At 40.6% G+C, this 24,235-nt stretch overlaps 2 protein-coding genes across 2 annotated transcripts; both read right to left on the reverse strand.

The window, feature by feature from the left end:
* Window positions 1-2,961: 2,961 nt before the first annotated feature.
* Window positions 2,962-12,230, reverse strand: LOC118563332 (G-protein coupled receptor 35-like). The gene is made up of 2 exons (XM_036137742.1): window positions 12,216-12,230; window positions 2,962-4,376 (listed from the first exon to the last, which is right to left on the reverse strand). The coding sequence occupies exon 2, from the start codon at window positions 4,361-4,363 to the stop codon at window positions 3,467-3,469; it is 897 nt and encodes a 298-aa protein (XP_035993635.1). The 5' UTR covers window positions 4,364-4,376; window positions 12,216-12,230; the 3' UTR covers window positions 2,962-3,466.
* Window positions 12,231-16,983: 4,753 nt separating this feature from the next.
* On the reverse strand, window positions 16,984-20,577 carry LOC118563425 (G-protein coupled receptor 35-like). The gene is made up of 2 exons (XM_036138050.1): window positions 20,563-20,577; window positions 16,984-17,872 (listed from the first exon to the last, which is right to left on the reverse strand). Exon 2 carries the CDS (start codon window positions 17,857-17,859, stop codon window positions 17,008-17,010), a length of 852 nt encoding a protein of 283 aa, XP_035993943.1. The 5' UTR covers window positions 17,860-17,872; window positions 20,563-20,577; the 3' UTR covers window positions 16,984-17,007.
* Between the last annotated feature and the right edge of the window lie 3,658 nt (window positions 20,578-24,235).

A 24,235-nucleotide genomic window follows, 5' to 3' on the forward strand; every position in this document is an offset into this window, starting at 1 on the left:
CAGATAAAGTAAAAATAAAAGAAATATGTCAAATTAATGTATTTTCAAAATGATTGCCAGAGGTACCAATATTTTTCTCTCTGGTGGTTTTAATAAAAACAGTTATTTTCTCCCACCGAATTAATGGTTGCGGTTTCTCAACATTTTGCTTGATATCACTCTACTTGCATAAAAGATTAATTCATTTAAATGCTTTAAACACATTTTTAGAGGTGCCAACAAAGGCTGGGAGCACTGTATGAAAAATGTGAGACTTGATGTTAAATAACATAATTTATGACTTACAAGAAGGCCTGATTCATCAGTCTCAGTCTGTTAATCGAACAATGAATGAAGGTTTGTGGGCAGCAATATATACTTTAAATGTAAATATGAAACTCCAGCTTAGGTTAAGTGATAACATAAGACTGTAGCTCATATATATATATATATATATATATATATATATATATATATATATATATATATATATATATATATATATATATATATATATATATATATATATATATATAAATGCAGGCGTTAAGCTTGCAGACAGAACAGTTTTCATGCCATTAATGCTTTTATATTCAAAGGTTTCATACCAACGGACTCTAAGATGGATCTCACCGAGTCACAAGTGTGTCTTTTTCACATTGCTGTGCCAAACCCAGCTGATGGAAGACTTACTGATGCCTGATTTTACAGAAGCAAAAAAAAACAAAAAACAAAAAAAAGCTGAAAGAAACATGTCTTTAAGTGCCATGATGAAGATCATTTCAGTCAGCAGTGCACCTTTCTCATGTACTGTGGTTTTGAAAGACCCTCTAATTGCAGTATACTTGTGATATGTATGCCTTTGACCTTACATGCTGAATGTTTTCTTCCTTTTATTTTTAGATTTCGGCTTGTACTGTTGAGATCATTTGTTCAGCTACCCTCCTTGTCGCTGAATGCTACTTTAACTCCTCATGCCATGCACTGTAAATATGTAAGATTGATTATGGACTACTCGTCATGCCCGCTACGGTTGCAGTGTTGCTGTGCTCTCCTAGGCCATGACTTGAACTGTGTGTTTGGCTCACCTTTTTCTATGACGATAGTTCCTGAATACATAAACAAGCCTTCAAATGGACTGAGATTTGTTGGGAGAACACTGTGTGACTCGTTTGTGAGGTTTTTGTTTGCAGTCTAGTGATTGTCTTTCTTTGCCGACCAAACTGCCATACTGAGGGATCTCCAGCCTGATTATCGAATGTGCTCATCCTGTTTTTGTTCGTGGTCATCATCCTGTGCGGTAATTACGAAAAGCACAAATTTGTCTTTGTTTTTTTTTTTTATGTTTTTTTTTTTTTTGAAGGAGCTGTTCTGTATCATTGTGAATAGTGTAAATAATAATCCTGAATGTATCGTGTATTGGGTATTTTGGGGGAGTTGGGAAGGGATTCTCCCTGTACTCTTTCTCTTTTAAGACAGGACTGTACGGGCTTTTCTTTTATTCTTTTTTTTTTTTTCTCGGTGATGATGCTGTGAATAAAACGTATGTAAAGTTACCTGATGGGACTTTCGCTGGACGCAGAGTTTAGCCGTCTCCTTACTGTTCTTAGATTAGGATCGAAGGCCTGACCTCATTTGACTGATGCCTGTAATGTCTTTTTTTGCAGTCACTATGCTGCAGCTGATAATAATCAGTACTGCTATTAAATGGCATTATGTAATTGACTGAATGTGTCATCCTGCGTGGTTCTGAATGAAATAACTGAAACGAATGCATATAGTTACATACACACAAGTACCTAACCTCATAAGTGTCGCTTAACTGCATTTAAAGGGAATCCTCTGAACAGATTGAGTCTGTGCCTTTGACGCACTCAGCTTTCATACCACTAGAGGGCGCTGGATGCTGAATGAAGTGAACGCTGTTGCTAGTCATGACACAGGCTGCTGCTTTGCTCAGAGGCAATGTCCAGAATAGCTCAATAGCTTTCCAATCATCAATGAAAGGCTACAAAAGAATATTATCACATTTCGAACCATATACACATTTCATATACACTGTACAAAAAGAGATCTGTTTTTCTGATTTTCTTTTCAATTTAAAGTATTTCCCTTATTGTAGTTGCACTACCTTTAAACTGTATGACTTGGACAAAACTTTTTGGGTGTCGTTCCACAAGTGCCTTGAGTGGTCAGTATGACTGGAAAAGCGGTGTATAAGTTCAATCCATTTACCATTTAAGTGTCTCACAGGATGACGTAACTAAGTTTGTCCTCTGTCCAGTTCACGCCTTCTCAGTTATGATCACAAATTTTCCAGAGCACTGAGATCAGGGCTTTGCGATGGCCACTCTAAAACATGGACCTTGTTGTCCGTAGCCACATTGTAACTAATTTAGAGGAACGGTTAGAGTAGTTATCTATTTTGGAAAATCTATGTGTGCCCAAGCTTCCTGGCTGATGTCACCGCTTAAATGTTTCCACAGAATGCTGTTTTTTCATGACTTAAACCACTCTCATCTGCAGCAGAGCAACCACAACAAGACGCTACCAACCACCCATGTACCGTATGGTTTGCAGTTTGTTTTTTTCCTCCGAATTTTGATGACAATCATCTTGGTTTCAGTTTTGTCAAACCACAGGACAGGTCTTCAAAAGTTGAGGTGTTTTCCCCCGATTACATCTGCAAACTCTATTCTGTCTCTTTTATGTTGAGCTTGCTGAAATGGCTTTCTCCTCTGAGGGGCTATTCAACACCCTGTCAGTCCAGGACCAGCTTCAATGTGGATAAAGATCATCTCAAGGTCGTTTGGTCTGGGGTTGGTAGGCACGTTTCACAGAACCTGTTTCCCTCACCAGCATGGGATGGTGTTTTTTTTATGTTTATATCACTCTTTGAACAAATGAACATGGCAACTTGGAAATTGTATCCAAGGATAAACCAGACTCTAGGAGGTCCACGATTCTCTTAATGATCTCTTAATGATCTCTTAATCTTGTTTAATTTTGCTTGAGTTTTCCATTATGCCAGACAAAGCAGCCACAAGTTTGCCCTAATATACATACATACATACATGATACATGAAATTTACTTAAACTTATCTTGCCAAAACATACAAGGAGCAGGATGGTAAAGCTCTAAAGAAAGAACAATAACAAAGAGTAGCATTTTGGGCTCACCAGGTCCCCGTAACAACCAACATACCAGTTACTTGTTTGGGATGAATGCCAGGAAAAAAAAACCTTTCCGTTTGACCATCCTGTGGTATACTTGCGACCTGACTAGTGTGGGCCTCCCATTATTCCTGAAGATGGGCACCAGCCCAATGATAGAAGTGGAAACTATCTTGCAGCAACTACACGAGACATCTAATTTATGCCTGAAAATATGCTGTTGAAATAGAAGATGAGTTTATGTTAAGCAAAGCTATGCATCAACACAGGGATACCAGCAGGTAGCCAGGGTGCTGTGCAGGATCGGAAAGTTTCAGTCAACCGTACATGCTGTTGTGACAGTATTTTTTGTACTGTCACTGTCTTGTGTGTAAAACCTTTTTAATAAAAAATAGTAGCTGATGGCATCAAAGCAACAGTTTGTGGAGGCGATCCACTCCGACACTTGTAAAAACACATGACTGGGTAAATGTACGGAATCACAGCTGGAGAAGAAACTGTCCAAAATTGCAATGTGGAATGGTGTGTAGCAGATAAGAAAGACGATCATGTTTGCTTTCACTATACCAACAATACTTTTCCTTTCCTCAGACTGGTTCTGCTCTTTCACCATAATACAAATGATCCCACTGGAACAGAACACAATTATCAACAGAGGAGCCAGGTAGCCAAGAGACAACACTAACACGCCAAGCTGTGGATGGAGACGACGATGGGCTTTGTGTCTTTCATAGCATGCCCAGAGGTTTTTGGGATAATAATCCTCACGAAAAGCAACAACGACTGACACCAGGAACAACCAGATGAGCAAGCAGACGGCGACCGCTGCCTCCTTCCTCCTCCTCCACGATCTGGCTTGCAGAGGGAACCTGATGCTCAGGTAGCGGTGGACGCTGATGGCTGTCATGGTCAGGATGCTGGCGTACATGTTGATGAAGTGAATAAAAATGAGGAAAGTGCAGAAGAAAGTTATAGGCAGGCAGAAGAAGGCGTCATAAACTCTGAAGGGAAGGAAAAGGACGAGGGCAAAGTCAGCCAGAACCAAGTTCAGCATGTAGATGTGGGAGTCGGTCCAGGAGGCCCGCTTTGCGATGAAGGCCCACAGAGCAGCACCACAGATGAGGAGGCCAAGGACAAACACAAGACTGTAACCCAAACCCTCAAGGTATCTGTAGGTTTCAAGGGTGTCATTGGTGGTATTTCGGCACATTCTTTACTTTTTTCTGTAAGCATAAAAAAAATCATACAAACAGCAGTTAGCAAGATGTGGGCCTATCATCACGATACAATATGTGTGGTAATCTGTCCAGTCTGTCTTAAACCTCAGTTAGCAGGCGAACTAGATATTTAGACACCCAGGCATAACCTGTTTTCTCACATTAAATCAGTCTAGATGTTTTATTTTTGCGAGATATCACAGAAAATTAGAAATAGATCAAGAAGTTTGCAATGCAAATTGTAATTGACAAATAAAATTTGATTGATTGATTGATTGATTGATTGATTGATTGATTGATTGATTGATTGATTGATTGATTGATTGATTGATTGATTGATTGATTGATTGAAGTCAAGAAAGGAAATTGAATCAAAGCCTGGGTTATACTTCGGTGCAAGCTGAAGATTTTTGAAGGGGTAACTTTTGTATCTTTTCAGACAGCTATGGGAATATCCAGCCATCAGGCCATCAAACTAAGGATTTTACGAAGATGTTGGCTGAAGTACGGACACACAGAGCAGTGAACATCTAGGGAACTGATATTGAGATAATGGACTCTTATGGGGTGTTAACCTGAACAATAAACTAGACTGGAGTCACAATACTGATTATCCTTATGGGAAGGGTCAGAGCTCTTTTGGAGGGCAAGGGGCGAACCTGAAGATCTTTGTTTTAAGACCGTGTCTAGCCATCTTCCATGGTGTAGTTAGTTGGAGCAGTGACTTATCAACAGCTAAGAGGAAACATTATGATAAGCTCATAAAGAAGATGCCCCCTGGACCCAGTGCACAAAGGAGCGTTATCACAGGACTTCATTACCATCACTGCTCTAAACAAACTGAGTGAGTTTTCATTATCTCTGCTGTTTTTGCCCAGCCTTTTTTTTATTCTTGTAAATAATCTGTTGGTGTTTTTCTGGCATAAATATGCCTACATTTTATCCACAGTACTTAAAATCCCCTACTTAGCTGCACATTTTTGCTTTGATTACGCAATTTTAACAACTAATTTCATATTCTATCCTATTCTACTCTCATTATTATTCTTTGTTCGACATTGTTACACACTTCCGTTTACGTTTAACCTTGTTGCTGGGCCATGTAAAATTCCCCTCACTGAGTGACTATAAAGGTCGTGTCTATTCTGATTTAAACTGCTGAGAGTACCAGTAACCACAGTGAAGCAAGTTCTGCAACCATACGGCCTGAAAAGCGAGAAAAATGCCATTGCTCTAAGAGCAACCTGGAAACTCAGATCAGAGTTTACAAATTCACTCAGTGACGTCCTGCATTCAAAGAAAAGTAAATCTGAAGTAATTGAGCTTGAATACCATCTTTACATGTGAACGAAAGGGGGGTTGCAAGCCTAAGAGCAACACCCCTTCTGCAAAGTAGGAAGGGATAGTATCATGTTTAGGTTATATAGCACAGTTAATTTGATGGTATCTTTCCTATCAGCCAGGAAGCTAATGCCTGGGTATTTTTTATTCTATTTTTTTTTTTCATTCAGGGCCAGCCTGGGCTTCTCTAGGCCCGTTGAAGAGCAGGGTCAAACCAAGCAGACTCGAGAGGAGTTTTGACTGAACTCACTGCTTTTCAGTGATTGGCAGAGGGGTGTGGAGAAATGAGAAAGTTTTTTCCAAAGATGTCCAGAAAAACTGAATAGCGACAACATTAATATCAAGGACCACCATGAACAGAGTGGGTCCAACCGAAATCAAATTTTATTATTCGCAAACCACGAACCACGCCTGAAGGGGAAAACAAGCTTTCTATACCCAGATGCGGCGTATCAGCTCTGTGGATTTATCAAGTCTTTATCTCATTTTACACTGAACGCTGCTAAGTTTTCTCTCTAAAGTGTCTATCTGTCCACCTCATGTGGTAGAAGGCAGCGGCTTTTTGACTTTCATATTATGAACTATGTCAGTGCGAGATCAAATCTATAAAATTAATTTCACTGCGCATAAAAATCTTTTAAGCTATTATCATGTTCTTCTTGCTCCCGCCATGCCTGAGGCAAAAGATCTCATATGACCAGCTGATAGCCGCTCCTTTGCTAGCGCGGAGCCGCATAGAGTAACTTCACATAGCGAACCTAAAGCAGTAGCACCTGACCAGCCGGGTAACCAGGCTGTCTGGGTGACGATTCGTAGGAAGCATAGCTCTAGATTACAGACCCCAGACCACCAATTTTTTCCCTCTCAGCAACAGTCTCGCTGAGGAGCCGACCTTAATTATTGGTAGCTCCATAATAAGAAATGTGGCACTAAAGAAACCAGGGACCATAGTTAAATGCCTACCAGGGGCCAGAATGGGCGACATAGAATCCTACCTAAAACTACTGGCTAAGGATAAACGTAAATACCGCAAAATTGTTATTCACGCTGGCGGTAATGACACCCAGTCACACCGATCAGAGGTCACCAAAGCTGGTGTTGCTTCGGTGTGTAAGTTTGCTAAAACTATGTCGGACTCTGTAATTTTCTCTGGTCCCCTGCCTGATCTGACCAGTTATGACATGTTTAGCCGCATGTCATCATTCAACCGCTGGTTGTCTAGGTGGTGTCCAGAAAACGACGTGGGCTATATTGATAACAAGCAAACTTTCTGGGGAAAACCTGGTCTGATCCGAAGAGACGGCATCCATCCCACTTTGGATGGTGCAGCTCTTCTTTCTAGGAATCTGGCCGGATTTATTAGTTCTCCTAAATGCTGACAACCCAGGGTCCAGAGCAGGAAGCAGAGCCGTAGTTTAACACACCTCTCTGCAGCTTCTGTACTGTTACCCACCCATTACCCTATTGAGACGGTGTCTTTCCCACGGCCAAAACTTAACAGATCAAAAACTGATCTAAAAGGAACAAATCATAAAAATCTAATACAAATCCATACGGATCACTTTGAACCAAAAAATAAAATAATTAAATGTGGTCTATTAAATATAAGGTCTCTCCCTCCAAGGACTTTATTAGTTAATGAATTGATTTGTGATAATCAGTGTCATGGTTTGGTTTTGATTCAGCTTTTGTTGCCATTGGTTTTCGGTTTTTCCACCTTGTTTTAGCTTTTAGTCAGGGTTTGACTTTATTTATTGTTTTTAGTTTCTCCTTCCCCTCACTTCAGCCTTCCCTTCCACTGCAGTTAGTCACACCTGCCAGCCACTAATTAGCCAGACTCACTTCACCTGCCAGCCTCCCTACTTAAGCCTCACTCTGCTGTCACTCCTTTGCCGGTCCGTCATCGTTCTACACCCTCTCCATGTCAGTCCTCGTTTTTTGCTTTGGAAGCTTTGATTTGCTTTCTCATTTAAGGTCAGTCCTGCCAGTCTCTCTGAAAGACTTTGTTTATGCTGCTAGTTCCTGGTGAAGCTCTGCCTTTTGTCCTGGTGTCTCCTGAGAACTGCTAACCTGACTAGCCACTCTGAGAAAGCTCTGCCCAGTGCCAAGCCTCTCAGCTTCGTTTGGACTCTCTCTCTCCAGGCTGTCAGCTCCTGCCTTCATCTGCACCCCTGTACCTGTGTATTCCTGGATTACTGGTTACATCACCCACCAACCCATCAAACCTGTCAATAAAACTCCTCAACTTTAGTCCTGTGTGTGTGGTTCTGGGTTCATCAAAGACAAATCCAGACAATCAGATTGATTTGTTAGAAACCTGGCTACAAGAGGACTACGTTAGTATAAATGAGTCAACCCCCTCCAGTTATTCAAATTTCCACATTCCCAGATCTGTGGGAAGAGGAGGAGAAGTGGCAACTATCTTTCAGTCTGATTTATTAATTAGTCCCAGGCCAACTAATAATTACAGTTCTTTTGAACATTTAACCCTCAGTTTCCCTCATCCAAACTGCAAAGCAATAAAACCTCTTCTGTTTGTTGTTTTGTATCGTCCACCAGGCCCTTACACTCAGTTTTTGGATCAGTTGTAAGATTTCTTATCTGATTTGGTGTTAAATACTGATAAGGCTATTATAGTGGGTGATTTTAACATCCATGTTGACACAGAATGTGATAACCTTAGTGTAGCCTTTAAAACTATCCTAGATTCAATTGGTTTTGCTCAAAATTTGCATAAACCGACGCACTCTCGTCTCCATACTTTAGACCTTGTTCTGACATATGGCATTGATTGTGAAGAATTAACAGTATTATCTCACAACCCTGTCCTGTCTGATCATTTTTTAATAACATTTGAGTTTAATCTAACTCAGTTCTCCACCCCCAAAAGAGGGTTCCATTATAGTAGATCTTTATCGGCTAATGCTGTATCAAAACTTAAAGAGTCTGTCCCCTTTTTAATATCCTCAGTTTTGCAGAAATGCCCTGTAGATGGCAGCAATGCTGTTTCTTCCCATTCACAAATCGATACCTTTGCTAACAATGTGACTTCCTCATTGCGTTCTGCATTAGACAATGTAGCTCCCTTGAAAAAGAAGGTGATTATTCACAGGAAGCTGGCTCCCTGGTTTAATTCAGAGCTGCGTTCCTTGAAGCACAATGTTAGGAAATTGGAGAGAAAATGGCACTCTACACAACAAGAGGAATCCTACCTAATCTGGAGGGACAGTCTATTGTTGTATAACAAGACCCTTCGCAGAGTTAGAGCAGCATATTTTTCATCATTAATTGAAGAGAATAAAAATAATCCTAGATTTCTCTTTAGTACAGTTGCCAAATTTACCCAGAGCCACAGCTCTGTTGATCCATCCATTCCCTTAGCTCTTAGCAGTAATGATTTTATGGGATTATTCATATATAAAACTGATGCCATTAAAAATAAAATAATTGGCATCCTCCCAAACATGATTACCTCGTCCTCAGTAAGTGAGGCAGCATTGGAGGAATCTTAAGAACCTGTGCAGTGGTTGAACTGTTTAGAAGCAGTAGAACTGTCTGAGCTATCTAAAATTTTAGCTTCATCTAAACCTTCTACCTGTATGTTAGACCCAATCCCAACCAAGTTGTTTAAGGACATATTCCCTTTGATCAGTGGCACTATTTTAGACATGATTAATCTATCCTTAGTAAATGGATATGTACCACAGGTTTTTAAAGTAGCTGTTATTAAACCTTTACTTTAGAAACCTTCTCTTGATCAAGATGAGTTAGTAAACTACAGACCTATATCTAATCTTCTTTTCTTATCTAAAATTCTTGAGAAAGTAGTTGCTAATCAACTTTGTGAACATTTACAAAGCAAGGCTTCAGAGCTCATCATAGCACTGAAACAGCTCTGGTGAAGGTCACTAATGATATTCTCATGGCCTCAGATAATGGACTTGTGTTTGTACTTGTACTGTTAGATCTCAGTGCTGCATTTGATACAGTTGATCACAATATTCTGCTACAAAGACTTGAACATACTGTTGGGATTAAGGGGAAAGCATTAGGCTGGTTTAAATCTTATCTGTCGGACATATTCCAGTTTGTTCATGTTAATAATAAATCTTCCTCAAACTCTAGGGTCACCTGTGGAGTACCACAGGGTTCAGTCCTTGGACCAATTCTATTTACTATATATATGCTTGCTATCGGCAAAATTATCAGACAGCATGGGATTAATTTCCACTGTTATGCTGATGATACTCAGCTATATTTATCCTTAAATCCTGATGAATCCAATCAATTACTTCGACTGCAGTCATGTCTTGATGGCATCAAAAGCTGGATGACTTTAAATTTCCTGCATCTAAATTCTGACAAGACTGAAGATGTAATCTTTGGGCCACAGTCCTCAAACAATAAACTACTTAACCAATCACTTAATCTGGGTGGCATTAACTTGGCCTCTGGTTATAAAGTAAAAAATCTTGGTGTTATTTTTGACCAAGACATGTCATTTAAATCCCATATTAAAAAGGTTTCCAGAGTTTCCTTTTTTCACCTCCGGAATATCACCAAAATTAGAAACATTTTGTCCAGGGGTGATGTGGAAAAACTAGTCAATGCATTTGTTACTTCAAGGCTGGGCTATTGTAATTCTTTACTATCAGGAAGTCCACAAAATGCAGTTCAAAACCTTCAGCTGATCCAAAATGCTGCAGCAACAGTTCTGATGAAAATCAACAAGCGAGATCATGTTTCTCCAATTTTAGCTTCCCTTCATTGGCTTCCTGTTAAATCAAGAATAGAATTTAAAATTCTTGTTCTAACGTATAAAGCCCTTAATAATCAAGCTCCATCATATATCAGAGCTCTGATTACCCCGTATGTTCCTAACAGAGCACTTCGCTCTCAGACTGCAGGTCTGCTGGTGGTTCCTAGAGTCTCTGAAAGTAGAATGGGAGGCAGATCCTTTAGCTATCAGGCTCCTCTCCTGTGGAACCAACTCCCAGTTTTGGTCCGTGAGACAGACACCCTGTCTACTTTTAAGACTAATCTTAAAACTTTCCTTTTTGACAAAACTTATAACTAGAGTGGCTCATGTTACCCTGAGCTACCGCTATAGTTATGCTGCTATAGGCTTAGGCTGCTGGAGGATATCAGGATCTAATTTTCTCACTTTATAGAGTTCTACTGTTCTTCAATTATGCATTAAGTGTTGTCATTTCTGCTTTAACTTTCTGTTCTCTCTCTTTTATCTTCATAGTAGGTACACCTGGTCTGGCATTCTGTTAACTGTGACATCATCCAGAGAAGACGGCTCACCCGCTACTACCATCTAATGTAGAACAGATTACTGGATCAGTGTGTGCTTCTGTGATATTTTGTCTCTCTTGTTGTGTCTCTGCTCTGTCTTCTGTAACCCCCAGTCGGTCGAGGCAGATGACCGTACTGAGCCCGGTTCTGCCGGAGGTTTTCCTTCCCGTTAATGGGGAGTTTTTCTTCCCACTGTCGCTTCATGCTTGCTCAGTATGAGGGATTGCAGCAAAGCCATGTACAATGCAGACGACTCTCCCTGTGGCTCTACGCTTCCCCAGGAGTGAATGCTGCTTGTCGGGACTTTGATGCAATTAACTGGTTTCCTTATATAGGAAATTTTTGACCAATCTGTATAATCTGACCCAATCTGTATAATATGATTGAACTTGACTTTGTAAAGTGCCTTGAGATGACATGTTTCATGATTTGGCGCTATATAAATAAAATTGAATTGATGTGAATATGAGGCTGTAAATTTTATCTCCATGACTGAAAACAGCCGAGCGAAGGTGGTGGCCGCTATAGAGAGCATGAGTAGAAGCTTGTTGAAAGATACCAAACATGTTTGACACAAAGTTCAACAAACAGCTCTGTTAAATATTAAGAAATGTGTGTACATTTCTGAATTTGAGGAAAGTTTTTAGAAATTCTCTCTTTGACGTCTGGCATATGATAAATAGAAATCATTTTTCTTATCCTAACTGACTCAAAAAAAGGAATGGTTTATTGTGATTTATATCAAATGGTGAGAAAAAAATTATCACATTTTAGTTTATAGTAAATATCTAGCATCAACTAAGTTAAAACACAGTACTGCATTTTGATCTTCCTTTTAGAAGGCCAACAAATTCAGTTCTGTTTAATTCAAGTTGTTTGTATAACACCAATTCACAATAAACAGCATCTTATGTAATGAAAGTTACAAGATTCAGGTCCCATTCAATCACAAGTATACAGAAATACACATTAAATCAAATTGATAAAGAAAAACCCACTCATATGGACCAATTTAACTGTAGTCAGTTGTGTGCTTCATTTAATCAACTTCTCCACAATCATCAAATCCAACTAACCCAGATTAGTTAACAAAAGTCACTTTTCATTGTAAACACCTGTTCAGCTGAAAATAAAGAGGTTACGGATATGAGCACTAACGTTTATCTTCAGAATGATCCAAATCAAACACTAAAATCGACTTACCAAGTGAGATGCACTCTGAGTTATGAAAGTTTCATTTCATTTGGTATCCGTCCACAATGTAGCAGATCTGCAACATGTCATCTGGGGTTGTTTAGTCTGTTCTTTTTAAATGTATGTGGTTTTTGGTTTCCTGAATGCGCGACATGTCACGTGTACCATTTCCAAAAGCACATATGCTTATTTAAAATATTTCTTCTACAACTGAACCTTTTGAAGAAATGTATAGCACATTCTGTTTATTGCTCTGGTTGCTTAAAAGAATAGCAAGTGGATTTAAAAGTGCAATAAACTTACTTATTTTTACTAATGGTAATTCATTTTCAGTGTTACTGACGATTGCATCTGACCCGAGACAAATATGCAGATGCCTTACTGAAAACGCTCGACACAGAAGGATCTCAGTACATGTAATGTCATCAAAAAGTTAATTTATTCTGTGAAATTAATAAAAATTTTGAAATGAAATATTATAGAGATTTATTATCAAAGGGTGGTGTTAAATAATATACCTATTTGCAGTCACCCCAGGTTCTTTTATCTGGTAATGTGGTGTTTCTATTGTCGACTTCTGCAGTAAAAAACAGACTCTTGAAACTGTAACTATATTTTCCAGCCATCCATTTTCTGACTCACTTATCCCTCATGGGGTTGTGAGGGGTGCTGGTGCCGATCTCCAGGCATTCACTGGGCGGTACACCCTGGACAGGTCGCCAGTCTGTCGCAGGGCAACACAGAGACAGACAGGACAAACAACCATTCACACCAGTGACGTGCTGTCAGGGGAGGCAAGTGAGGCCAGGCCTCACTTGTCATTCTGGAAAGAAAGATAATATATAATGATGATAACATAATATAAATTGTGATTCACTCAGTCATTTGTAATAAAAGCTATTTTTTTCATCTAATTCCCTCATTTTTATCAGATTCCCTTTAAAATCGCAGACTTTTCGCTATTTTTCATATAAATCCTTGGTGGCCTCATTTCAAGAGAGATGCGAATAACAAAAGGCAATTAAAAGCTGCAACTTGACTGAAATTTGTTTGGGAACTTTTTAAAAAACATGCATGCTGTCAAGGGCAGTCCTGATTAGATGACACATGCCTGTGTCTCTTGTATTACTTGTATTACCTATTCTTTTCACTTCCTGTTTTATTTTTGTACTCATTTCCTCACTCGTTTTAGGCAGCTTCACTTCCTGAGTTCCTCCCTGCAATCAGGATCTGCCACAGCCTGATGCCCTTCTCCTGGTGTTTGTGCTCCTCTTTTGTTTGTTAGACTATTTAGTTCTCACTCATGCAGCTTCCCTTTGCCAGTTCATCTTTGTTCTCAGAGCCTAGCGTTCCAGCCTTCTTTCCCTGTAATACTTAGCTTTCTAGTGTTGTTGACCCCAGCCTGAATTTGGACCTGTCTTTGCCTCCGTATTTGATACCTCTGCTTCCGCTGGATTTTTGGTGTTCGACCCTGAACTTAGTGATGGTGAGATGAAGCCTCATGAGGCATTGAACCATTTGAGCCAACTGGTTCGAGAAAGGGTTCATTTCTTGATGCTTCATGTGCACACGACACCACCTACTGGCCAGGTGTAAAATCACAGCCAGCTGTATCTTAACACGTGTGATGCATTGAATTTTTGTCTAGTATGGCTCTTGGGAATGACTTCACAAAAGGTGTAGGACGAAATCATTTGTCTACATGAATTTTGTATACACATGTGTATAATAAAATATTGTTTGAATGTATTCTCTGTGTGTAATTATTCCCAAAATAGTAGTGACATGTGATATGGCATGTTGTGTAATAATGTTTTTCTGTGACTCTAGAAAAATGGCATGGGCTTAATCAGGCAGAGGACAATGAAAGTGCTTGTGGAACAAGGGAAGGGGTAGTGAATAGGCTAATGCTTGTGTAACTTGGATGATTTCATGCATTTTTATTAAGAAACAACAATTTCACCACGGGTTTTGGTTTCAAATGATTTCTCTTTTTTGATAATACTTCTCCAGCCTTTGAAAAGACACGCTCACATGGCACAGATGATGCCGGGGTGCATAAATAAATAAGTGCAAGTATGTACAGATTGGGTTACTGTGACCAATGAAAAATGGCATGGGCCCAGTACTATACGGTCCCACATTTTACCCTCAGCAGCAACACTGAAGCACACAGAGGATCCCGCTGCGTCTTTACGCACGATCCAGCTGCTGATGTGTCCTCTCTTTTCAGGTCAATGCAATTCTAGACAGTAACAGTTTATAACCTATATCACCTTTCACAGCAACAGGTTTCTCATCTCAGTCGACCAGACAAATCTCTATTGCTCTCCTCAGTGCGCTCTGGGCGGTGAGGTGGGAGGATTTTACCCGATGGTCCGCTGCGTGCGAGGGATAAACAGGGTGGAAATGCATAAATAAAAACTGTAAAGGGCTCCTATACAGTGATCATAGGAGCTGACCGGTCTGAGATCAACCTCCTGATGTTACAAGTTCTTTAAAATGACTCTTAAAAGTGCGCACCCAAATTACAAGTAACGTAATTTTGCGCACCTGAATTAAAGCACAAGGCAGCAGCGCACTGAAGCGCCACGGTTCTGTTTTGTTTAAAACAAAAGATCATGAAACACAGCCATAAGTCTCCTAGTGACTTTAATTGGCACACTTTGCTACGGGCGTGAGAACATTAAACGTGGTGATTCACGTTTTGAATGGTGAACGGTGATAAAAGCCCCTGGGTTCGAGGGAAAGGAGGGGGAGAGGAGCAAGCGCTGAGGCACAGAAATACGGTGGATGTAGTAAAAAAATGCATAATTAATAAAAACAACTTATAAACAGAAGTAGCGTTTTAAACTGAATCTGGTGAGCAGAACTGTTTTATGATCCAGTGTGCAGCCATGACTGGTTCTGAATGAACCGGTCATCTGGCAAAATCATGAGCCACTTCCCGAAGCGTGGTACAGCCGGGCAGCGAGGCTTCGGACGTCATCGTTTTCGGCTCCTCCCCTAAATGAAGCAAGCCTCGATACGCGCATTGCGGAAACGCCCCCTCCATTATTCGACACACGCCTCGAAGCCTCGGCACATCACATAACATCACTACCCTGAACGATTAAAGGAACTTTGAATTTGAATCCTCTGTTCCAGAGCCATACGACACATGCAAGGTAAAAATAAACTTGCAGTTTATAAAAGCCCATCTAGGGACAGGTGCTGCGCATTATCTCACATTATAAGTGCCACCATGCACGCACGGTGGTGCTGCTTGCTCCGTGTGTCTGTTTTGTGAATCTGTCCCTGTTACAGTTTTTCTTGTTCGCTTTGACATGCTTAAAGAAACTGGGGCCCGCTCAGTTTTACTCATCACTATCTCAGAAGACACCACTTTCAATTGTGTTAAAACCCTCTTGCTTTGCATTGACACATCCGCCCCTTGTATGTACAAAACAGTTAACACAGATTTCGTTCAAGCAGTCAAACTCCATTGCTTTAGCTAAGGTAACCAAACAGAAATCACCTAATCCTAACTCTTAGAAGCTATATAGATCAGCATGAAATCACTGTTTGAGACTCCTTCACACAAATCGTCAATTAGCATCATCAGTCTGCAGAGAATAATGGATCTTGAAGTTTAAGGGGGCACATCAGGTCTTCATTTATGTTTATGAAGCCGGCTTCAGTCTCTGTAAAATGAGGAGGAACCTCATTGGGTACAATGTCATAGACCCAGGGACGGAGGGGTGCCAGCATAACCCTAATAGATACCAACAGAGCTGCTCTCACAAATCATCCTTACTGACTATATTTAACCATCATTTGCAATCTCCTCATCATGCCTTCAATATAAGGGCTTAACCATTTATGCAGTGGCTGTGGTCTAGGGTTTCCTGTGTGAAATGGTTTTATTAATTTATTTAGTTTCCTGAAAAGAATTGTAAAAATGAAGAAAACGAAGTTATGTTAGTGGAAAAATATATATATTCACAATTCCTGGCATCTGACCTCACAGCTAGCTCAAAGCCCTCAACAGCATCTTGAGAGGTTGGATTATGATTTAAAAGTACATTTACTTTTAAATTTCTGAATTTGAAACAATACTATACAGACTTTCCCATATAGATACATAAACAACTTTTATTTAAGCAAAATTATTGTGCAAGAACAGGATTTCTAAGGGGTAAGGTGCCCCAATATTATATATGCTATCCGTCTAAAAACTACTATAGAATATTAGGAATGGCAAAAATTACATTCATTACAATTACATATGACTATGACACGCTGGAGGGACTATGTCTCCCGGCTGGCCTGGGAACGCCTTGGGGTTCCACCTGAGGAGCTGGCCCAAGTGGCTGGGGAGAGGGACGTCTGGGCCTCCCTACTGAAGCTGCTACCCCCGCGACCCGACCCCGGATAAGCGGAAGACAACGGACGGACGGACGGACGGACAATTACATATTTAGAAGTATTTACAGAAATATATATGACTGCTTGGGATAGCATGGCCTCACAAACTTATTGAAAAAGTAGAACATTTAAATTAGAATCCAGAACCCCTTATCAGTAAACTGAAAATGGGTCGTCAACAGGATAACGATACAAAACACCAACCACAGACCCAAATAACTTTGTAAGAATAAAAGTTCTTACAAAGTTATTTCTGAACATAAGAACGTTTCCAGAACATAATAAATGTGGGTTGGATTTCTACGTCTTTCTCAGTGCTGCCACATTTTAAGCTCTTATACACATCGTATGCAGACAAAATTAAAAAAAATATACAATCCATATAGTCATTAATTTATGTGTAAAACCTTTTTAATAAGAAATAGTAGCTGATGGAATCAAAGCAACAGTTTGTGGAAGCGATCCACTCCGATGCTTGTAAGAAGGCATGACTGGGTAAATATTCAAACATCCAGTTTTGTGGCACAGGGAAGAACAAGCTCCACGCAATTGCAACGTGGTAAGGTGTGTAGCAGACAAGAAACACGATCATGTTTGCTGTTATTATACCAACAATGCTTTTTCTTTCCCCTGACTGGTTCTGGTCCTTCACCAAAATACAGATGATCCGACTTGAACAGAACACAATCACCAGCAGAAGAGCCAGGTAGCCGAGAGACAACAGCACGATGAAATGTTGACGGAGACGCCGGTTTTTGCATCTTTCATAGCATGTCCAGAGGTTTTCAGGATAGTTATCCTTTTGAAAAACAACAACGACTGAAATCAGGGACAACCAGATGAGCAAGCAGACGGCGACCGCTGCCTCCTTCCTCCTCCTCCACGATCTGGCCTGCAGAGGGAACCTGATGCTCAGGTAGCGGTGGACACTGATGGCTGTCATGGTCAGGATGCTGGCATACATGTTGATGAAGTGCATAAAAATGAGGAAAGTGCAGAGGAACGTTTTAGGCAGGCAGAAGAAGGCGTCATAAACTCTGAAGGGAAGGAAAAGGACGAGGGCAAAGTCAGCCAGAACCAAGTTCAGCATGTAGATGTGGGAGTCGGTCCAGGAGGCCCGCTTTGCGACAAAGGCCCACAGAGCAGCACCACAGATGAGGAGGCCAAGGACAAACACAAGACTGTAACCCAAACCCTCAAGGTATCTGTAGGTTTCAAGGGTGTCATTGGTGGTATTTCGGCACATTCTTTACTTTTTTCTGTAAGCATAAAAAAAACATACAAACAGCAGTTAGCAAGAGGTGAGCCTATCATCACGATACAATATCTGTTGTAATCTGTCCAGTCTGTCTTAAACCTCAGTTAGCAGGGGAAGTAGATATTTAGACACCCAGGCATAACCTGTTTTCTCACATTAAATCAGACTAGATGTTTTAATATTGCGAGATATCGCAGAAAATTAGAAATAGATCAAGATGTCAAGAAAGGAAATTGTATCCAACCCTGGTGTATCCTCCGGTCCAAGCTCAAGATTGTTGAAGGAGTAACTTTTGTATCTTTTCAGACAGTTATAGGAATATCCAGCCATCAGGCCATTAAACTAAAGATTTTGCGAAGATGTCGGCTGAAGTACGGACACACAGAGCAGTGAACATCTAGGGAACTGACATTAAGATAATGGACTCTTATGGGGTGTTAACCTGAACAATAAACTAGTCTGGATTATATGATTATCTTTACGGGAAGGGTCAGAGCAGACTCTACCTGCTGAGAAGACAGAGATCTTTTGGAGGGCAAGGGGCGATCCTGAAGATCTTCTTTTTTAAGACCGTGTCTAGCCATGGTGTAGTTAGTTGGAGCAGCGGCTTATCAACAGCTAAGAGGAAACATTATGATAAGCTCATAAAGAAGGCCAGCGGTGTCCTAGGATGCCCCCTGGACCCAGTGCACAAAGGAGCGTTATCACAGGACTTCATTACCATCATTGCTCTCAACAAACTGAATGAGTTTTCATGATCTCTGCTGTTTTTGCCCAGCCTTTTTTTATTCTTGTAAATAATATTTTGGTGTTTTTCTGACATAAATATGTCTATACTTTATGCACAGCACTTAAATTGCCCTACTTAGCTGCACATTTTTGTTTTAATTACGCAATTTTAACAACTAATTTCATATTCTATCCTATTCTACTCTCATTCTTATTCTTTGTTCGACATTGTTACACACCTTCGTTTACATTTAACCTTGTTGCTGGGCCATGTAAAATTCCCCTCACTGAGTGACTACAAAGGTCGTGTCTATTCTGATTTAAACTGCTGAGAGTACCAGTAACCACAGTGAAGCAAGTTCTGCAACCATACGGCCTGAAAAGACACTGAGCGAGAAAAAGGCCATTGCTCTAAGTGCAACCTGGAAACTCAGATCAGAGTTTACAAATTCACTCAGTGACGTCCTGCATTCAAAGAAAAGTAAATCTGAAGTAATTGAGCTTGAATACCATCTTTACATGTGAACGAAAGGGGGGTTGCAAGCCTTAGAGCAACACCCCTTCTGCAAAGTGGGAAGGGATAGTATCATGTTTAGGTTATATAGCACAGTTAATTTGATGGTATCTTTCCTATCAGCCAGGAAGCTAATGCCTGGGTATTTTTTATTCTATTTTTTTTTTTTCATTCAGGGCCAGCCTGGGCATCTCTAGGCCCGTTGAAGAGCAGGGTCAAACCAAGCAGACTCGAGAGGAGTTCTGACTGAACGCACTGCTTTTCAGTGATTGGCAGAGGGGTGTGGAGAAATGAGAAAGTTTTTTTTCCAAGGACGTCCAGAAAAACTGAAGAGCGACAACATTAATTTTAAGGACCACCATGAACAGAGTGGGTCCAACCAAAATCAAATTTTATTATTTGCAAACCACGAACCACGCCTGAAGGGGAAAACAAACTTTCTATACCCAGATGCGGCGTATCAGCTCTGTGGATTTATCGAGGCTTTGTCTCATTTTACATTGAAAGCTGCTAAGTTTTCTCTCTAAAGTGTCCATCTGTCCACCTCATGTGGTAAAAGGCAGCAGCTGTTTGCCTTTCAGACTATGAACGATGTCAGTGCGAGATTAAATCTATAAAATTAATTTCACTACGCATAAAAATCTTTTAAGCTATTACCATGTTCTTCTCGCTCCCGCCATGCCTGAGGCAAAAGATCTCATATGAGGCTGTAAATTGTATCTCCATGACTGAAAACAGCCAAGCGAAGGTGGTGGCCGCTTTGGGGAGCACGGGTTGAAACTTGTTGAAAAATACCAAACGTGTTTGACTTAAAGTTCAACAAACAGCTCTGTTAAATATTAAGAAATGTGTGTACATTTCTAAATTTGAGGAACTTTTTTTTAGAAAATTTCTCTTTGAAGTCCGACATATGATAAATAGAAATCATTTTTGCTATCCTAGCTGACTCAAAAAAAGGAAATGTTTATTGTGATTTATATCAAATGGTGAGAAAAAGTTATCACATTTTATTTTATGGTAAATATCTAGCGTCAACTAAGTTAAAACACAGTACTGCATTTTTATCTTCCGTACTTTCCTTTTAGAGGGCCAGCAAATTCAGTTCTGTTTAATTCAAGTTGTTTGTATAACACCAATTCACATTAAACAGCATCTTACGTAATGAACATTACAAGATTCAGGTCCGATTCAATCACAAGTATACAGAAATACACATTAAATCAAATTGATACAGAAAAACCCAGTCATGTGGACCAATTTATCTGTAGTCAGTTGTGTGCTTCATTTAATCAACTTCTCCACAATCATCAAATCCAACTAACCCAATCAATTAACAAAAGTCACTTTTTATTGTAAACACCAATTCAGCTAAAATTAAAGGGGTTAAGGTTATTAGCACTAACGTTTATCTTCAGAATGATCCAAATAAAACATTAAAATCGACTTACCAAGTGAGATGCACTCTGAGTTATGAAAGTTCCATTTCATTTGGTATCCGTCCACAATGTAGCAGTTCTGCAACATGTCATCAGTGGTTGTTAAGTCTGTTCTTTTTAAACGTATGTGGTTTTTGGTTTCCTGAAGATGTCAGGTGTACCATTTCCAAAAGCACAAATGCTTATTTAAAATATTTCTTCTACAACTGAACCTTTTGAAGAAATGTATAGCACAATCTGTTTATTGCTCTGGTTGCTTAAAAGAATAGGAAGTGAGTTTAAAAGTGCAATAAAGTTACTTATTTTTACTAATGGTAATTCATTTTCACCGTTACTGACGATTGCATCTGACCCGAGACAACTATGCAGATGCCTTACTGAAAACGCTCGACACAGTAAGATCTCAGTACATGTAATGTCATCAAAAAGTTCATTTATTCCGTCAAATTATTAAAAAAAAATTAAATGAAACATTATAGAGATTTATTACACGCACAGTGGTGTAAAAATAATATACCTATTTGCAATCACCCCAGGTTCTTTTATCTGGTAATGTGGTGTTTCTTTTGCAAACTTCTGTAGTAATAAAAAGACTCTTGAAACTGTAACTATATTTTCCATCCATCCATTTTCTGACTTACTTATCCCCAGTGTTGGGCACGTTACTTTGAAAAAGTAATTAGTTGTAATTACTAGTTACTTCTCCAAAAAAGTAACTGAGTTACTAACTGAGTTACTCCACTTTAAAAGTAACTAGTTACCAGTAAAAGTAACTATTGCGTTACTTTCTCGTTTCTCTCCCGTCATGAAGCGTTTCGACACATTGCCATACTGTGCTGATACTGTGTCACTGAATACTGACACCTGGTGTACCTTAAATATCCCTACAGGCAACCAAGTTGACAGTTAACTGACACTGATTTGATGACCTAGTATACACAATATTTACAATTTAAGTCATTGTGTGTTGCATTGTATTATTTTATATTTCCAGTTGAATTTAAAACATATTTAGATTTTGTTTTTAGATACAGTCAATAAAAATAATGTCAACTTGTATCATAACGTAATAACCTCTAAGTAAACATGTTGTGAATGAGGATGCTTGTGGACTGGCTTTTTTATTTATTTACAAATGTTTTGCTGCCATGTCCTTTCAATGCCCCCCCCCCCCCCCCCCAACACACACACACACACACACACACACTCCCCCTTTTGTGTTGAACAGTGAAGTGTGGTGAAAACAGCTTTAATTCTCCATCACATAACTTTCATGTCGCCCATGCATTGACTTTTTCAACAATTTTCTCTTGCGGTTTTCAGCAGCAACGGCATTGTTTCTTATGGGTCAATATTGTCCACATAACTTCTTTAAAGATTTCTAATTCTACCCACAGGACATGCGCACTTCAAAGCTTATTTCCTGTCATTGGCATGGTGAATCCCGTTATTTGCGTTCCAGTAATCGGGCTTTTTTTCATGCTTATGCTCACGTTCAATGGTTAATCGGGCGCCGTGTTTAGTTACCTGACTAATATCATCTGTTCTGAAATTGGACATGCTGAGTATGACAAAGGGAGGAAGAACTACTCAGAGTAGCAGCTTTCTACTCAGTGTAGATCGGCCATTTTTTTATGAAACGACGCTCAGAACAAAGACGCGTCTGCCCAACCCATCAATCAGTGGTGTGCTCCGATCAGCAGCTGGCACTCACTGAGCCGGGCCGTGGTACACCATCACCACGAACCTGAGTCTTTTAACTGACGGAGACGTAGGGTGCAGAAGCTGGCCGGCAGGAGGCGTGCAGAGAGACTGACCGGGAGGAACTCTGGAGCCGAAGACTAGAGACCAGGACGGAGCATCTGAGCTGAGGACTTGAGACCGGAACATCAGAGCTGAGGACTTGAGACCGGAACATCAGAGCCGAGGACTTGAGACCGGAACATCAGAGCCGAGGACTTGAGACCGGAACATCAGAGCCGAGGACTTGAGACCGGAACATCAGAGCCGAGGACTTGAGACCGGAACATCAGAGCCGAGGACTTGAGACCGGAACATCAGAGCCGAGGACTTGAGACTGGAACATCAGAGCCGAGGACTTAAGACCAGAACATCTGAGCCGAGGACTTGAGACCGGAACAGCTCTCCAGGAGTTGAGAACATGAGTGGGAACAGAGCTGAGCTGGATCTATGCAGTGACTGGAACAAAAACAAGCTGAAGGAAAGTCTATAGGCTGACTGGAACAAAAAAACAAAGTTGAAGGAAGTCTTCTGGCTGACTGTAACCAAAAACTGAGCTGACAAATGATTCTGGCAGAGACTGAGCGGGAGTGAACACTATGGACCGGTGACGAGAACAGAATGAGGTGAGTCTTATAAAGAGGTGAACACAGGTGGCAACAGATCAGGGGTAATTGCAGCCTGACAGGTGACGGGAATAAAGACTAATTAGTGTCCAGAGGTGTGACTAAAGCTAAGCGAGGGAGAGCTGAGTGAACTACAAACCAACAAGAAAGTGTAACGTTCCTGGCACTGGGGCTGTTAATTGCTGTCACCTGTTCCGGCTCCACCTCACCAGTATAAAGGCTCCGTGCCTTTCAGCCTCCAGGGCCAGAACGTCTCGAGCCATCTCGGTGAGAACTTCCAGCCATTCTGATTAACCTGTCTGTCCGTCTGAAGCCCGACCTGTTTTTGCCCTGTTTTTGAGCCAGCTCTGCCCTTCTCGGATTCTTTCTGCCCGCCCTGAGTTCTGCCTGTCAGCCTCTGGATTTGGATGGCCCACCCGTGTTCTGACCAAATCAGCCTGTGAGTACCTGAGATTGCCTGTCCCCTAAACTGTCAGTTCTTCTGGATTCTGACTCGGACCTGGACCTGGAACCTCCTTTCGGATTTGCCCTCGGAAACCTCTGCCTTGTCAATCGACCTCACACTATCGGACCAAGACTGGACTAGGACAAACGACCTTGGATTTTCCTGCACGGACTCTGCCGCTCTCAGGGACCAGAAGTATCCCTGACAAGCCCACTCTCCACCAGGTTAGTGATCTAGCTTCAAGTCCACAGTTCTGTCTGGCTCCGCTGATCACTAACCTGTCGTCTCGCCTCCAGGAGCTGCCAGCCGCTGAGCGTGAGCCGCACGCAGCAAGGGCCGTGCAACCCTTTCCTTTAAATAAAACATCAAAGCGTCACTGACCTGTTTTCGGGTTGTCTTTTGGGTCCATCCAAATTCATAACAGAAAGAAGCCAGACAAAACTTAAACCATGACAAAGTCCAGTTGCCTTTGTTATTCGTTCATATTCTCAACCCCTTCCTTGAATAAATTCTTAATCGTATATATTTGTAGAATCGTCCTTACTATTGAAAAACTGGATGATGAATGTAAAGGGCCCCCTTTGTGCCAAGGGACAGCAATAGAGCTTTAGTGTTAGAATCCTTAGATGTTTGACTTATGATTTCTGTAGATGTCCTACCTTGCTTACATTCTCTTAGTGTTGCCATTTTGTTTAATTTGTTCTTAATTAGGCCGTTGATTCTTAATTTTGTATTATATTTGTGTTATGTTCTATTAAATATTGTTCCTGTGTACCTCTAGCCAGGCCAGCTAGATTCAGTTTTGTTTTGTCTTTGCTATACAGAGAAAGCAAGTCTGGAGCTGCTCCCATAGAGCCCTCCTCCCTGGCCCACA

Source organism: Fundulus heteroclitus, chromosome 6 (genome assembly GCF_011125445.2).
Source record: "Fundulus heteroclitus isolate FHET01 chromosome 6, MU-UCD_Fhet_4.1, whole genome shotgun sequence".
NCBI classification, from domain to species: Eukaryota; Metazoa; Chordata; class Actinopteri; order Cyprinodontiformes; family Fundulidae; genus Fundulus; species Fundulus heteroclitus.